This window comes from Coregonus lavaretus (genome assembly GCF_964263955.1).
Source record: "Coregonus lavaretus genome assembly, chromosome: 16".
Taxonomy (NCBI): domain Eukaryota; kingdom Metazoa; phylum Chordata; class Actinopteri; order Salmoniformes; family Salmonidae; genus Coregonus; species Coregonus lavaretus.
The window spans coordinates 23,814,868-23,832,153 of record NC_140003.1 but is presented as its reverse complement, the minus strand read 5'-3'; the positions used below and the strand labels follow the sequence as shown (position 1 = coordinate 23,832,153).

General features: G+C 46.0%; 1 protein-coding gene across 1 annotated transcript in view; it reads right to left on the bottom strand.

The window, feature by feature from the left end:
* Positions 1 to 17,286, bottom strand: part of sema5ba (sema domain, seven thrombospondin repeats (type 1 and type 1-like), transmembrane domain (TM) and short cytoplasmic domain, (semaphorin) 5Ba) — a 120,735-nt gene that overhangs the window by 30,556 nt on the left and 72,893 nt on the right. The window contains exons 8-10 of the mRNA XM_084179907.1: positions 11,055 to 11,190; positions 9,965 to 10,175; positions 9,418 to 9,625 (exon numbers count right to left, since the gene is read on the bottom strand). Of these exons, the coding sequence (XP_084036033.1) occupies positions 9,418 to 9,625; positions 9,965 to 10,175; positions 11,055 to 11,190 (555 nt within the window). The remainder of the gene's footprint in view (positions 1 to 9,417; positions 9,626 to 9,964; positions 10,176 to 11,054; positions 11,191 to 17,286) is intronic.

The following is a 17,286-nucleotide window of genomic DNA, read 5'->3' as shown; positions in this document are numbered from 1 at the left end:
AACTCAGGCAAGCAAAACATTGAGACTTCCTTAATATTAGAAATCATTAGTTAATTATTTTGCCATGTAGCGGTGTAGCTAACTACTGGAACTACACACTACTTTTTTGCAAAAAAAAAGAAAATATGGGTGAAGTAGGAAAGAATTTCCTTTCTTTTTCGGCAATACACCTGCACAATTCTCACTTGAAACATAGTTTTTGTGTTTAATGGGCCAAATTACACATTATGTTAACATCTGCTCCAAAAGGAATCTGTTCTTGCAGTTTGTAGTCTATGACATTTCAGATTTAGATATGATAATTTATCACAAATTATACCTTTTCAAAGTAACTTTAGTTAAGTAAAGTACAATTTTCTTAAGGGTAGCTGTAGTGTAGATTCACTTACGTAATTGGTAGCTTGGTAAACTACATTTTCTATGTCTATGTTTGTGAGAGAGAGAGAAGACTAAGAAAGGGCGATAGAGAAATTTATATAAAGATAAAAGGAAATAGAGGAGCGAGAGCTTCTGCATTGTTTTGACACCACACTGATATTTAATTCACCAGCCTCTTTTAGCGGCGACATAGCACACTATATAAAAACAGCGAAGCCACAAAACATGGGCTGTTAAATTTTAAACAGACTGACCGGCAAAAATAAACCAAACTATAAAACAATGTGGCTTGGCTGTCGACAGACAGTGTGTGATAAATCTCAAGTGTTCGCCACGGGCTTAATGGACATTTTAAAAGGGATTGTGAGAGCTGTAAACCTGCTGTCCTTTACTAGGCCTTTTAATAGAACGTCATAAAGAAAGCAGTTATCACTTTCCATTTTACTGCAAATCATGACCTCATAATTGTAAACAAGACAGAGACAGACAGGTTGTGTAAATATTTTGATTAGAAATGTAAGCTGTGATAGCCAATAGGCATGTTGGGGACGTCTGGAATGCAAATGGGCAGCGGCTGCCTGAATGGCTGTACAGTACAGTATAGTGGTCCAGATTACTACCCCCCCCCCCCCCCCCCCCCCCCGCTTTTCTCCAGAGGCTGACAGCCAAGGCCAACCTCGAGGCTTCCTCATCCCAGAAGAGAGGCTCTGTCCCTGGGGCTTCCCTTCAGCCTGCGCTGGGCTGCTGCTATGACGTGGTTCATCAAAATCTTTGGCCAGATAAATCCCCCAGGCTAGCGTAGCGTTACATGCTAATCGCAGCTTAGGATCCAATTAGCCTCATAGCACCGTGCTAGAGGGCTGGGCTGAGGAGGGCGATGGCTGCCTACTGAGTTATCCTCCAATATTACTACTGAACTGTCCTTCCTCTATCCTCCCTCTATCCCTCTTCTACTGTACTGTCCCTTCCTCTATCCTCCCTCTATCCCTCTTCTACTGAACTGTCCTTCCTCTATCCTCCCTCTATCCCTCTTCTACTGAACTGTCCTTCCTCTATCCTCCCTCTATCCCTATTCTACTGAACTGTCCTTCCTCTATCCTCCCTCTATCCCTCTTCTACTGTACTGTCCCTTCCTCTGTCCTCCCTCTATCCCTCTTCTACTGAACTGTCCTTCCTCTATCCTCCCTCTATCCCTCTTCTACTGAACTGTCCTTCCTCTATCCTCCCTCTATCCCTCTTCTACTGTACTGTCCCTTCCTCTATCCTCCCTCTATCCCTCTTCTACTGAACTGTCCCTCCTCTATCCTCCCTCTATCCCTCTTCTACTGAACTGTCCTTCCTCTATCCTCCCTCTATCCCTCTTCTACTGTACTGTCCCTCCTCTATCCTCCCTCTATCCCTCTTCTACTGAACTGTCCTTCCTCTATCCTCCCTCTATCCCTCTTCTACTGAACTGTCCTTCCTCTATCCTCCCTCTATCCCTCTTCTACTGTACTGTCCCTTCCTCTATCCTCCCTCTATCCCTCTTCTACTGAACTGTCCTTCCTCTATCCTCCCTCTATCCCTCTTCTACTGTACTGTCCCTCCTCTGTCCTCCCTCTATCCCTCTTCTACTGAACTGTCCTTCCTCTATCCTCCCTCTATCCCTCTTCTACTGAACTGTCCCTCCTCTATCCTCCCTCTATCCCTCTTCTACTGAACTGTCCTTCCTCTATCCTCCCTCTAACCCTCTTCTACTGGACTGTCCTTCCTCTATCCTCCCTCTATCCCTCTTCTACTGAACTGTCCCTCCTCTATCCTCCCTCTATCCCTCTTCTACTGAACTGTCCTTCCTCTATCCTCCCTCTATCCCTCTTCTACTGTACTGTCCCTCCTCTATCCTCCCTCTATCCCTCTTCTACTGAACTGTCCCTCCTCTATCCTCCCTCTATCCCTCTTCTACTGAACTGTCCTTCCTCTATCCTCCCTCTATCCCTCTTCTACTGTACTGTCCCTCCTCTATCCTCCCTCTATCCCTCTTCTACTGAACTGTCCTTCCTCTATCCTCCCTCTATCCCTCTTCTACTGAACTGTCCCTCCTCTATCCTCCCTCTATCCCTCTTCTACTGAACTGTCCTTCCTCTATCCTCCCCCTATCCCTCTTCTACTGAACTGTCCTTCCTCTATCCTCCCTCTATCCCTCTTCTACTGAACTGTCCTTCCTCTATCCTCCCTCTATCCCTCTTCTACTGTACTGTCCCTTCCTCTATCCTCCCTCTATCCCTCTTCTACTGAACTGTCCTTCCTCTATCCTCCCTCTATCCCTATTCTACTGAACTGTCCTTCCTCTATCCTCCCTCTATCCCTCTTCTACTGTACTGTCCCTTCCTCTATCCTCCCTCTATCCCTCTTCTACTGTACTGTCCCTCCTCTATCCTCCCTCTATCCCTCTTCTACTGAACTGTCCTTCCTCTATCCTCCCTCTATCCCTCTTCTACTGTACTGTCCTTCCTCTATCCTCCCTCTATCCCTCTTCTACTGTACTGTCCCTCCTCTATCCTCCCTCTATCCCTCTTCTACTGTACTGTCCCTTCCTCTATCCTCCCTCTATCCCTCTTCTACTGTACTGTGGGGAAGGGGGGATGGATGGTCACCTCACTGACACTAAACTACAGTGCCCACATAGTAGCAGGAGACAGAGAGAGGTGAGAGAGTGGGGGGGAGGGAGAAAGAGAGTGAGAGAGATACACTGCTCAAAAAAAATAAAGGGAACACTTAAACAACACAATGTAACTCCAAGTCAATCACACTTCTGTGAAATCAAACTGTCCACTTAGGAAGCAACACTGATTGACAATAAATTTCACATGCTGTTGTGCAAATGGAATAGACAACAGGTGGAAATTATAGGCAATTAGCAAGACACCCCCAATAAAGAAGTAGTTCTGCAGGTGGTGACCACAGACCACTTCTCAGTTCCTATGCTTCCTGGCTGATGTTTTGGTCACTTTAGAATGCTGGCGGTGCTTTCACTCTAGTGGTAGCATGAGACGGAGTCTACAACCCACACAAGTGGCTCAGGTAGTGCAGTTCATCCAGGATGGCACATCAATGCGAGCTGTGGCAAGAAAGTTTGCTGTGTCTGTCAGCGGAGTGTCCAGAACATGGAGGCGCTACCAGGAGACAGGCCAGTACATCAGGAGACATGGAGGAGGCCGTAGGAGGGCAACAACCCAGCAGCAGGACCACTACCTCCGCCTTGGTGCAAGGAGGAGCAGGAGGAGCACTGCCAGAGCCCTGCAAAATGACCTCCAGCAGGCCACAAATGTGCATGTGTCTGCTCAAATGGTCAGAAACAGACTCCATGAGGGTGGTATGAGGGCCCGATGTTCACAGGTGGGGGTTGTGCTTACAGCCCAACACCGTGCAGGACGTTTGGCATTTGCCAGAGAACACCAAGATTGGCAAATTCGCCACTGGTGCCCTGTGCTCTTCACAGATGAAAGCAGGTTCACACTGAGCACATGTGACAGACGTGACAGAGTCTGGAGACGCCGTGGAGAACGTTCTGTTGCCTGCAACATCCTCCAGCATGACCGGTTTGGTGGTGGGTCAGTCACGGTGTGGGATGGCATTTCTTTGGGGGGCCGCACAGCCCTCCATGTGCTCGCCAGAGGTAGCCTGACTGCCATTAGGTACCGAGATGAGACCATATGCTGGTGCGGTTGGCCCTGGGTTCCTCCTAATGCAAGACAATGCTAGACCTCATGTGGCTGGAGTGTGTCAGCAGTTCCTGCAAGAGGAAGGCATTGATGCTATGGACCGCCCGTTCCCCAGACCTGAATCCAATTGAGCACATCTGGGACATCATGTCTCGCTCCATCCACCAACGCCACGTTGCACCACAGACTGTCCAGGAGTTGGCGGATGCTTTAGTCCAGGTCTGGGAGGAGATCCCTCAGGAGACCATCCGCCACCTCATCAGGAGCATGCCCAGGCGTTGTAGGGAGGTCATACAGGCACGTGGAGGCCACACATACTACTGAGCCTCATTTTGACTTGTTTCAAGGACATTACATCAAAGTTGGATCAGCCTGTAGTGTAGTTTTCCACTTTAATTTTGAGGGTGACTCCAAATCCAGACCTCCATGGGTTGATAAATTTGATTTCCATTGATAATATTTTTGTGATTTTGTTGTCAGCACATTCAACTATGTAAAGAAATAAGTATTTAATAATATTATTTCATTCATTCAGATCTAGGATGTGTTGTTTAAGTGTTCCCTTTATTTTTTTGAGCAGTGTATAAAGAGAGAGAAAAGGGAGAGTGAAAGTGAGGGAGAGAGAGAGAGACTGAGGGAGAGGAGAAGAGAGGGGAAGGGGAAGGGAGAGCAGTTTGTACACCCTCACTGAAAAAGGAGGAAGGTTTGTCAGCATCTGGGGAGCTGGGAGTGGGAAGGCAGGTTAAGACAAACTGCCTGCCCAAATCAAGGCTGAAGGAGGAAGGAGGAGAAAGAGTGAGAGAGGGAGAAAGAGGGAGAGAGGGAAAGAATGTGTGTGAAAGAGAGAGAGGGATAGAGAGGTAGAGAGAGAACGAGAGAGAGGGAGAGAGAGAGAAATATAAATGGTTTTAATATTGGGGGTTTGCCAGAGAGGAGAGCCCGTTAAAAGCAAAAACATTCTGCACCAGTGATAAATACTTACACTTTGTGATTACTTTCCCCCCTCTCCCCCTAACTCTCTCTCAACCCCCCCTCTCCCTCTTAATCCCTCCTTCCTCCCTCCCTCCCTGTCCATCTCTCTCAATCCCCCCTCCCCCCCATTCTCTCTCTCTTTTCTCCCTCTCTGTCCATGGCTCCCTGGTGTGTTCCTGGGAGTGGAGTGTTCATACAGGCTTAACGGCACTGTGTTTTAGAACCCTGTTGACAGGCTGGCGGCAGCATCAACAGACCATAAATTGGCTGAAGAGGACCAGTGGGTGGAATTAAAGCTATTCTCACACAGACAATAAAACACTGGCTTTATTCAGGGCTCCTGGGACCCTATGGAGATGTTAAGGCCAGAATACTGTATATAAAGAGGTTATTATTGTCCACAGGGCCCAACCTCAGGACTCAATGCCGATGACAAGGGTTTTTCAGATTAAAAAAGGCCCAGGGGCATTACGATAAACTAGAGAATTGAATAGTTCCACACCTGTAAAATAAAATAACTATTATTTTGCCTGAGGGTCCGTGGAATACAGCTGTAGACATGGTTACTATCCACAAATGGTCTGATTGTGAAAATAATTTTATAAACAATAAAAACACCTGAAGTTCCCTAGTATAGAGAGCATCAGAAAAACATTGAACTTCTACTCTGGAAACATGAGCTGGTCATGTTCATGGTGAACACACCGAGACAGCCACTTTGTGTTTTCATTATGTTGTTATAAACTCCTGCAGCACAGACCTGCTAGTCTGCTACCTCCCCTGACTGGCTGCCTGCAGCTACAGCAGCACTGTAAATCACAAAGCAAGCAAAACTCCCACTCCTACTCTGTCTTCACCTTCACCACATAAACATCATCAGGGAAGTAGGAGTGAGGGGTTAGTCTCTCAGGGCTTCTATCCAGATTAAACACATTCAAAACATTATCAACACCACCTCCCAATCCTACCATTGATGTGTATGTATGGACCTGGATCACCTTGCCTCAGTGAAAGTGTTGACAGAGCTACTTTGGTGGTGCAGCTTGGCTATAACGTATCACTACCATCCAAACAACACTGCAGCCGGAGCAGAATAAATATGACTACTTCCTTTACAGAAAGTGGAGGTGAGAGAGTGAGAGAGCGAGCGAGAGAGAGAGAGAGAGAGAGAGAGAGAGAGAGAGAGAGAGAGAGAGTGGAGGCTGCAGTTAGCAGTAAGTAGTGGCCATTGGGGAGGTCAGATGTAATTTTCACTAAGAGAGGGCAGACTATACCACTGTTGGCGGTGCAGCACTTAGCAGTAAGTCACCACTAAACAGACAGCACAGTGCAAAGCAATATAGCTGATTTGATCCCTAAACAGACACCAGGCAGTCTGTACTGTACAAAGCTGTACACATTAGCTAAAACTACACTGAGTGTACAAAACATTAGGAAGACCTTCCTAATCTTGAGTTGCACCCCCTTTTGCCTTCAGAACAGCCTCAATTCGTCAGGGCATGGACTCTACAAGGTGTCCAAAGCGTTCCACAGAGATGCTGGCCCATGTTAACTCCAATGCTTTCCACAGTTGTGTCAAGTTGGCTGGATGTCCTTTGGGTGGTGGACCATTCTTGATACACACGTGAAACTGTTAAGCGTGAAAAACCCAGCAGCATTGCAGTTCTTGACACACTCATACCGGTGCGCCTGGCACCTACTAACATAACCCGTTCAAAGGCACTTACAACTTTTGTCTTGCCCATTCACCCTCTGAATGGCACACATACACAATCCATGTCTCAATTGTCTCAAGGCTTAAACATCCTTCTTTCACCTGTCTCCTCCCCTTCATCTACACTGATTGAAGTGGATGTAATAGGTGCAATCAATAATGGATCATAGCTTTCACCTGGATTCACCTGGTCAGTCTATGTCATGGAAAGAGCAATTGTTCCTAATGTTTTGTACACACAGTGTATGTTGCACAGCTGTTTCGATGGCAAACTGACCTGGCAGGTTTTGGTGGCAAACGTTTGATTCCTGCTGTAAGGAAGGAAAGACAATAGAGATAAAAAAAACTAATAATAACTGCACTTAAACATAATGAGTTTTCCCAGTGCTGTATTTCCATCAACAGCCTGTCCATTCATGCTAATATAGGGGGCAAAGACAAGACAGAACCAGTCATTTACCTCTCTGGCTGAACACTAGTACAGTACTGCCATTCATGTGGTAACAGATTATCCTTTTCCAGAGCGAGGGGTTGTCTCTGGAACAAAACGGATAACTTTAGACTTAAAAATAAACCATGCCATGGCCTCTGTAGCTTTTCTACCCTCTACACAAGACTGCTCCATAGAAACCTCCATTGTGTCACTCAGAGGGGGCTGAACAGGCCAATATGAATTGATGTATTGCTGTAGTTCTACTAGTTATTATGAGGCTTCATTATGAAAGGCTGTATGTGTGAATGGGACTGGGAGGGCCACCCACAGATCAGGCTAGGCCATTGACCGACAGCAGGATTAATGGGACTAGTGTTTTGTGACCCCACCAGGTGGGTGTCCTTCATAAGACCCACTGACATCCGCCACGTCTACAGAAAAAGAGGGGGACAGAGAAAGGGAGAGGTCTTCTTTGGATAATCCAAGTCAGAAAGACATAACCTCTGTATAGGCTTCCGGTAGAGTGTTGTTGTCCTGGGACTGTATCCTGCAGACTGATTTAATAACACAGAGGCAGAGGGCTGAGACAGAATAGCCTGGGAGTGCAATGACAAACAATATGCAGAAAATAGAACCATGTCAATCTCTGTGTAAATCCTGTTTGTGTCTGTATCTACGACTGTGAAATGTATGCATTCTGCATGAACATTTATTTGAATAAGATTTCCTGAAAACCTAAACTAAAGAATAATAGGCCCTTCACACTTTCCTCCATGTTCTGAGCCGACCTTAGATATCACAATAAATCACAGTGATTGACAGCCCGTCACCTGTCATGTATATTTGCAGTCCTGCATGGTTTTCTCTCTCTGTGTCCCCTGACAACTGACTGTCTGTGCCACTGAGGCTGTGTACTGACTATGAACTGTGTCTGCTACTGAGGCTGGCAGCTATAAGGCAGCAGGCAGGATTAAGGACAGTGTTCCCCTGGTGTGCCCTTGAAGCCGAGTGTGATTATTCCACCCCACTGTGTTTTAAATAGGCCTGGCTACCGAGGCTTCCGCTCTGCTCTGCTCTGCTCTCACATCTCCTCACCCACACCTTGTTCAGTATTCACCACTGTACCCGACGGAGAGGTGTGTGTGTGTGTGTGTGTGCGTCTGTGTGTTACCGCTGGTGACGTGATGGAGAAAGGAGCGAGCTGATTCATCATATGCATGAACCCCCCCACCCACCCACCAACACCCCCCTCACACACACACACACACACACACACACACACACACACACACACACACACACACACACTCCCCCACACACAACAATCTCCTATACAGTAGGTTGCCCTTCATGCACACCCACACGCGTATATTGCACAGCGAGCTGACAAAGCATGGATGCAGCTCTAGAGAGTTGATTGAAAGCATTGATGAAATGCATAAGGCCTGACAAACAGAGAGCAGGGAGAGAGGGAGAGAGGGAGGTTTAGATGAATAACAGAGGCAGCCGTCAGGCAGCTTATTCTGGAGATGACAGCCAGTGCATCGAGCAGAGCTCACACTCAGAGACTCATATTGAACTGGCAGGAGTCAGGTAGGGCAGAGTCTGAGCCACACATCTCCCCCTAAATGAGCCTGAATCAGAGAGACAGTAAAAGCTAAAGTAAGGCTTCCTTCCTTTCTCTGTTCTCACTCTTTTTTGAAGCACTGCTTCGTTAATTAAAAGCAACACCGCAAAAAATTAAATGTGTTACTGTTTTGATAGAGTGTATCATTGAATAATGAATATATTATGTAGGACTACACAGTCAGTTACTCAGGCTGGTATAATTCCAGCACTTTATACTCATGGCAAGTGACTATTAGTAAGCAATAAACAACACTCGGTACATTTCTATGGTGATGTAGTGGTCAAAAAATAGGTGGGCAAACTCTGATTGCCGGTAGCGGTGAAAAAAGTAACGCTTCCTATACTTTCAATGCCCTTTTCCGCAAAAGGTGGGTAAACTGCGTTGACTTGCGTTTACCATCCACTACACCACTGACCACAACCCTGGGGTGACATGCAGAATGTGGAATAAATCTCCCCGTCTGAGAAACTCACGTCTCAGTCTTGTAGTTGCAGCTTTTGCTAACCTGTACTCTTCCATAAGGTTAGGTTTGTTGGCCAGGTTGGCTTTTTTTGTACTTGTACAAAACAGAAAAATTTAAGAAACTCACATCTCAGTCTTGTAGTTGGAGCATCTCTCCAGAGGGATCTTCAGAACTCTGTTGTTGAGTCCTACGAACAGTGACCTATCACTTTGAAGGATCTGCAGGCTCAGGATTGGCTCCCACACCCCAGCGGGGAGGAGCTGGATCTCCTCCAGGTAACACCCTTGAAGGCTCTTATTGGTGGTCGCCAGGGCCTTCAGGATGGTGCCGTACTCTGATTGGAGGAGAGAGGATGAGGAAGAAGATGATGATGAGAAGTTATTGGTTTGTACTGTATACAGCCTAGAGCCAAGAGGTTTTCCTAGTCAGGTCATGTGTCTAGGAAAAACTCAGGGCTCTATAATATGTCAATAGAACGTCCTTTGGCTGGACAGCTAGTGAAGGGTGTCGGGTTCCTCTCTAGGTTTCTTCCTTCCAGGGAGATTTACCTAGCTAATGTGCCCTTTTCTTTATAAGTACATTTGATTGATTAATTAATTGGTTGATCGATGTATTGTTTGGGTCTAACCTATTGACCTTGAGCCCTGACCTTTGACCTTTGAACTCCACTGACCTGTGCCGATGTACATGACATGGTAGAGTGTGTCATGACCCTGTACGATGTCCACCACCAGCCTTGAGAAGCGCACGTCATCCTGCATGACCAAGGGGTCCACAGAGACGGGCTGCACCACGTCATTCATCAGGTACAGCCGCTGGGCATCCTGGAGGCTGCGCTCCGTCAGACCATCGTTAGGACCGCCGTCATCATCTATGGTACCACACTGAGGAGGGGAGGGGGTTGGGAAGGGAAGGGAAGGGAGAGAGAGAGAGAGAGAGAGAGAGAGAGAGAGAGAGAGAGAGAGAGAGAGAGAGAGAGAGAGAGAGAGAGAGAGAGAGAAATAAAAAGTAAGAGAGAGAGAGAGAGAGAGAGTGAGAGAGACAGAGAGGGAGAGAGAGAGAGAGAGAGAAAAATAAAATAACCACACATTTCATTGTCATTTTATCCTTCAGTAATCACGCTTATTCACACCTACAATACTACAATGATTGTTGTTTGCCGAACTACAGTAACAAATGCTCTTGAAATGCCGGATGACATTAATTGATTCATAAAGCTACGGTTGCATTGCTAAAAATTAAATGATGTGGGCTTTGGGTTGCATAATCCCTGGTTCTTATATGCAATGCCTCCTAGATGCAGAGTCCTTTAGTCCTGGTTCTGGGGACACACAGGGTGAGCAGGATTTTGCTCCAGACTAGCACTAACCTGGAAGTTGGTGATGGAGTTGAGGGTGGGCAGTACCTGGAAGTTGGGAAAGGGGTTCGGCAGTACCTGAAAGATGAGGGTGGGGTTGGGGGTGGGCAGTACCTGGAAGTTGGGGAAGGGGTTGGGGTGGGCAGTACCTGGAAGTTGGGGAAGGGGTTGGGGGTGGGCAGTACCTAGAAGTTGGGGAAGGGGTTGGGCAGTACCTGAAAGTTGGGGGTGGACATTACCTGGAAGTTGGGGATGGGGTTGGGGGTGGGCAGTACCTGAAAGTTGGGGGTGGGATTGGGGGTGGGCAGTACTTGGAAGTTGGGGATGGGCAGTATCTGAAAGTTGGGGGTGGGGTTAGGGTGAGCAGTACCTGGAAGTTGGGGGTGGGGATGGGGGTGGGCAGTACCTGGAAGTTGGGGATGGGGTTGGGGGTGGGCAGCCAGTTAGAGCGGGGGTTCTCCTGGGAACGGAAGGGCCCGTTGAAGGCCTGAGTGATGGCGCTGAGGTTAAACGCACACACTGCAGACGCTGCTATACTATTCCTGTAGGACAGAGAAAGAGAGGGAGAGGAGAGGGGGGGAGAGAAAGAGAGAGAGAGATGGGAAAGAGAGAATAAGAGAGGGGGGGAGAGGAAAGAAGAGGGACAGAGAGAGAGACAGTGTTAAAAACCTAGTGAATGGGCCTCCCGAATGGCGCAGCGGTCTAAGGTACTGCATCGCAGTGCTTGAGGCGTCACTACAGACCCGGGTTCAATCCCAGGCTGTGTCAGAACCGGCCGTGACCGGGAGTCCCATAGGGCGGCGTACAATTGGCCCAGCATCGTCCGGGTTAGGGGAGGGTTTGGCCGGGGTGGGCTTTACTTGGCTCATGGCGCTCTAGCGACTCCTTGTGGTGGGCCGGGCACCTGCAGGCTGACTTCGATCGTCAGTTGAACGGTGCTTCCGGGTTAAGTGGGCAGGTGTTAAGAAGCGCGGTTTGGCGGGTCATGTTTCGGAGAAAAAGGGGGTGAAATATAAAACAAAAAAATAGTGAACAAAGTGATGCCCATACTCTCTCTAACTGAGAGCTCAAATTTATCCATTATGTGCACCACACTGTCTAACAGTCCCATCTTTTACAGGTGCATTAAAGACACAGTCCATGTCGGTTTCTGCTGGAAGCTGTGTCTGTGCTTCACAATCGTCATGAGACTGCTAAAGTGAATTAGGATACACACACAAAAACACACAGATACACTCCCCCCCAAGCACACGCACACACACACACACTGCTCTGCACTGAACAGACATTACTGTACAATAAACTCCATGCTTTCTTTTGTTTGGAACACCAGCACACTCATAAATGGGCTGGTATACTGTAGCACGGGGATGGTGAGGAGCACGGCACAATGGGCCCTATGGAATCACTGTATGGTTTGACATTTGTTATGTTCTTCTTTTATACGTTTCTATATCTGTTATGGTCTTGCTATGTTATGTTCTTGCAGTGTACAGTATGAACACTATATGTCATACATGCCTTATATACGTGTATTGTCCATACACTTTAGAGGTTTGTATCTAGCAACCATCGTGGAGATCCGATTGAGCTCTGTAGAAATACATTAACACTGTCAGAGGAACCCTGAGGGTGGGCGATGCTTCAAAATGAGCTCAATACAAACAAAGGAGATGGGAAACAGCCTGCAGCACATTGAACAGCAGCTATTGAATAGCCCTGTTTCTGCAGAGTGAGTGTGTGTGTGAGTGTGAGTGTGTGTGTGTGTGTGTGTGTGTGTGTGTAGCTTGTTTGCCCTCTCTCTGCTCAATGTTTCTGCAGAGAGTGTGAGACTGCGTCAGTGAGTGAGTGTGCTTCCTGCGGTGAGCAGCCAGCAACCTAACTCAAACTTAGGAAACCACAGACAATTAGCTGCAACAACCACTAACCAGGCTGCAGCCACAGAGCTAAACACACCCTCTCCCTACCTCCCTGACACTGGGGTGTCCCAGGGCCTGCAGTCTGCAGTGTTATGTTGTGACCACGGCTGTGGTTACAGTTACAAATGAAGCCATTGTTACTGTTAACGTCTAAACCGTTCATAAAGATTTAGGCTATTTTAAAACCTCCCCTTCCTTTCTTTCCCACACAGTCCATTCACAATTCCTCCAATTCCTCCAGACTATCTCTCTCTGTGAGAGGGGCTAATTTCTTCATCTATATTAATGGGTCTCCATATCCATAAGACTGACAGGCTACTGAGTGAAATCTCTCTCAATTCAATTCAAAGGGCTTCATTGGCATGGGAAACATATGTTTACATTGCCAAAGCAAATGAAATAGATAATAAACCAAATTCTAATAAACATAGGGGAGAAAGAGAGGGATGAGAACACTGAAAAAAAAGAGTGGCAGAAAGCAGTGCTTAGGGAGGATGAGCCCCTCTTCTGCTCCTCTCACTCTAAAGGGCTATCAGCAGCCGAGTAGAGAGCAGAGTAGAGCTTTGACTTGGGCCTTGGTCAAAAGTAGTGAACTAAAAAGGGGATAGGGAGCCATTTGGGATGAAGCCTAGGAATACAGAGGAGATAATAATCCACTGTGCCCTTCATGTTCTTACATAAGCCAGACGGCCAGTCGGTACAGATGACATGGGCCTTCTGTGGTGTCATTGTACTGTTCCCTCTATGGCTGGCTGGTGTTCCCCTATGGCCAGTGTTATGGGAGTAAAAGGCTGATGTCCATGACCACACCAGCCAACCAGTCGTACAGGATGACACTGCAGTTTCTGTTGTGTCACTGTACAGTTCCCTTATGGCTGCAAAGTGTTATGGGAGAAAAAGGCAAAGAGCCCAACCAGAGCTGGTGACTTCAACAACAACCCACTGGAGTACGTGCTTTTCTGTACTATGCTCAGTACAGCTCAGTGACACTGTTTCGTCCCAAATGGCATCCTATTCCCTGTACAGTGCACTATTTTTGATCAAGGCCCATACGGTCTTGTCAAACGTGTTACACTAATAGTAATAGGGTACCATTTAGGACACAGCCATGGCCTGCTTCCGCAAATGCTCAGTGGAGCTCAGTGGTGAAGGCTTCTATGATGATGAATTCATAGAGAGCAGACTAGCATGGATGGTACTCATCATCACACCAGATGGCCCATAGTGCCTTCGGAAAGTATTCAGACCCCTTGACTTTTTCCACATTTTGTTACGTTACAGCCTTATTCTAAAATGTATTAATAAAACAATTTCCTCATCAATCTACATACAATACCCCATATTCACAAAGTGAAAACAGGTTTTTAGAAATGTTAGCACATTTATTAAAAATAAAAAACATAAATACCTTATTGCATAAGTATTCAGACCCTTTTACTATGAGACTCGGAATTGAGTTCAGGTGCATCTGTTTCCATTGATCATCCTTTAGATGTTTCTACAACTTGATTGGAGTCCACCTGTGTAATTCATTGATTGGACATGATTTGGAAAGGCACACACCTGTCTATATAAGGTCCCACAGTTGACAGTGCAAAAACCAAGCCATGAGGTCGAAGGAATTGTCCGTAGTAGAGCTCCAAGACATGATTATGCAGCATTGAAGGTCCCCAAGAACACAGTGGCCTCCATAACTCTTAATGGAAGAAGTTTGGAACCACCAAGACTCTTCCTGAGAGCTGGCCGCCCGGCCAACTTGAGCAATCGGGGAGAAGGGCCTTGGTCAGGAAGGTGACCAAGAACACGATGGTCACGCTGACAGAGCTCTAGAGTTCCTCTGTGGAGATGGGAGAACCTTCCAGAAGGACAGCCATCTCTGCAGCACTCCACCAATTAGGCCTTTATGGTAGAGTGGACAGATGGAAGCCACTCCTCAGTAAAAGGCACAGTGTTTGCCAAAAGGCACCTAAAGATCTCAGACCATGAGAAACAAGATTCTCTGTTCTGATGAAATCAAGATTGAACTCTTGGGCCTGAATGCTATGCGTCACGTCTGGAGGAAACCTGGCACCATCCCTTTGGTGAAAATGGGAGAAAATCCCCAAATACAGGTGTGCCAAGCTTGTAGCGTCATACCCAAGAAGACTTGAGGCTGTAACTGCTGCCAAAGGTGCTTCAACAAAGTACTGAGTAAAGGGTCTGAATACTTATGTAAATTTGCTATTTCAGTGTTATATTTGTAATACATTTGCAAAAATTTCTACAAACATGTTTTTGCTTTGTCATTATGGGGTATTGTGTGTAGATTGATGAGGGGGAAAAAACTATTTAATCAATTTTAGAATAAGGCTGAAACCTAACAGAATGTGGAAAAAGTCAAGGGGGCTGAATACTTTCCGAAGGCACTTGCAAAAGTATTCATCCTCCTTGCCGTTTTTCCTATTTTGTTGCATTACAACCTGTAATTTAAATGGATTTTTATTTGGATTTCATGTAATGGACATACACAAAATAAGATATGGTGCAACCAATTACCTTCAGAAGTCACATAATTAGTTAAATAAAGTCAGTTAAATAAAGTCCACCTGTGTGCAATCTAATTGTCACATGATCTGTCACATGATCTCAGTAGATATACACCTGTTCTGAAAGGCCCCAGAGTCTGCAACACCCCTAAGCAAGAGGCACCACCAAGCAAGCTCAAGTTTTCTGTTTTCTTTTCTTATTTCTTGTTTGTTTCACAATAAAAAATATTTAGGATCTTCAAAGTGGTAGGCATGTTGTGTAAATCAAATGATACAAACCCCCCAAAAATCCATTTTAATTCCAAGTTGTAAGGAAACAAAATAGGAAAAATGCCAAGGGGGGTGAATACTTTCGCAAGCCACTGTACCAAACACTGAGTATACCAAACATTAGGAACACCTTCCAAATATTGAGTTACACCAATATTGAGATGCTGGCCGATGTTGACTCCAATGCTTTGGGTGGTGGACCATTCGTGATACTTAAAAACTTAAATTCCCCATTCAAAGGCACTAAAATACAGTGGGGAAAAAATGTATTTAGTCAGCCACCAATTGTGCAAGTTCTCCCACTTAAAAAGATGAGAGAGGCCTGTAATTTTCATCATAGGTACACGTCAACTATGACAGACAAATTGAGATTTTTTTTCCCAGAAAATCACATTGTAGGATTTTTAATGAATTTATTTGCAAATTATGGTGGAAAATAAGTATTTGGTCAATTACAAACAAGCAAGATTTCTGGCTCTCACAGACCTGTAACTTCTTCTTTAAGAGGCTCCTCTGTCCTCCACTCGTTACCTGTATTAATGGCACCTGTTTGAACTTGTTATCAGTATAAAAGACACCTGTCCACAACCTCAAACAGTCACAATCCAAACTCCACTATGGCCAATACCAAAGAGCTGTCAAAGGACACCAGAAACAAAATTGTAGACCTGCACCAGGCTGGGAAGACTGAATCTGCAATAGGTAAGCAGCTTGGTTTGAAGAAATCAACTGTGGGAGCAATTATTAGGAAATGGAAGACATACAAGACCACTGATAATCTCCCTCGATCTGGGGCTCCACGCAAGATCTCACCCCGTGGGGTCAAAATGATCACAAGAACGGTGAGCAAAAATCCCAGAACCACACGGGGGGACCTAGTGAATGACCTGCAGAGAGTTGGGACCAAAGTAACAAAGCCTACCATCAGTAACACACTACACCGCCAGGGACTCAAATCCTGCAGTGCCAGACGTGTCCCCCTGCTTAAGCCAGTACATGTCCAGGCCAGCATTCTACAGCGATACGCCATCCCATCTGGTTTGCGCTTAGTGGGACTATCGTCTGTTTTTCAACAGGATAATGACCCAAAACACACCTCCAGGCTGTGTAAGGGCTATTTGACCAAGAAGGAGAGTGATGGAGTGGTGCATCAAATGACTTGGCCTCCACAATCACCCGACCTCAACCCAATTGAGATGGTCTGGGATGAGTTGGACCGCAGAGTGAAGGAAAAGCAGCCAACAAGTGCTCAGCATATGTGGGAACTCCTTCAAGATTGTCGGAAAAGTATTCCTCATGAAGCTGGTTGAGAGAATTCCAAGAATGTGCAAAGCTGTCATCAAGGCAAAGGGTGACTACTTTGAAGAATCTAAAATCTAAAATATATTTTGGTTACTACATGATTCCATATGTGTTATTTCATAGTTTTGATGTCTTCACTATTATTCTACAATGTAGAAAATAGTAAATATAAAGAAAAACCCTTGAATGAGTAGGTGTGTCCAAACTTTTGACTGGTACTGTATATACACTGTATGTGTGGCATAGAGACACCTGCATCCCAAAATACTTTCTACAAACACACACAAATACACACAAGTGCACACACACACAAACACACACACACGCAAACACACACAAACACACAGTAACAGATGTGCTCTGCCTATCGTTGGCAGGCTACAGTCTCAGCAGGGTATATGGAGCTAATGCAGTCTGTGCACCTCCCCTCAGTTGAAAAATAACACAGAAAAAGGACAAAGAGTGTGTTCCATATGGTACCCTATTCCCCATATAGTGAACTACTTTTGACCAGAGCCCTATTGAATTTGGGATGCAGTTAAGGTAAAAATGCAGTGAATACCTGCATCGCAACAGAAACAAAAAGCACACTCAGCATCCCCTGTCCCGTACAACATGCAGG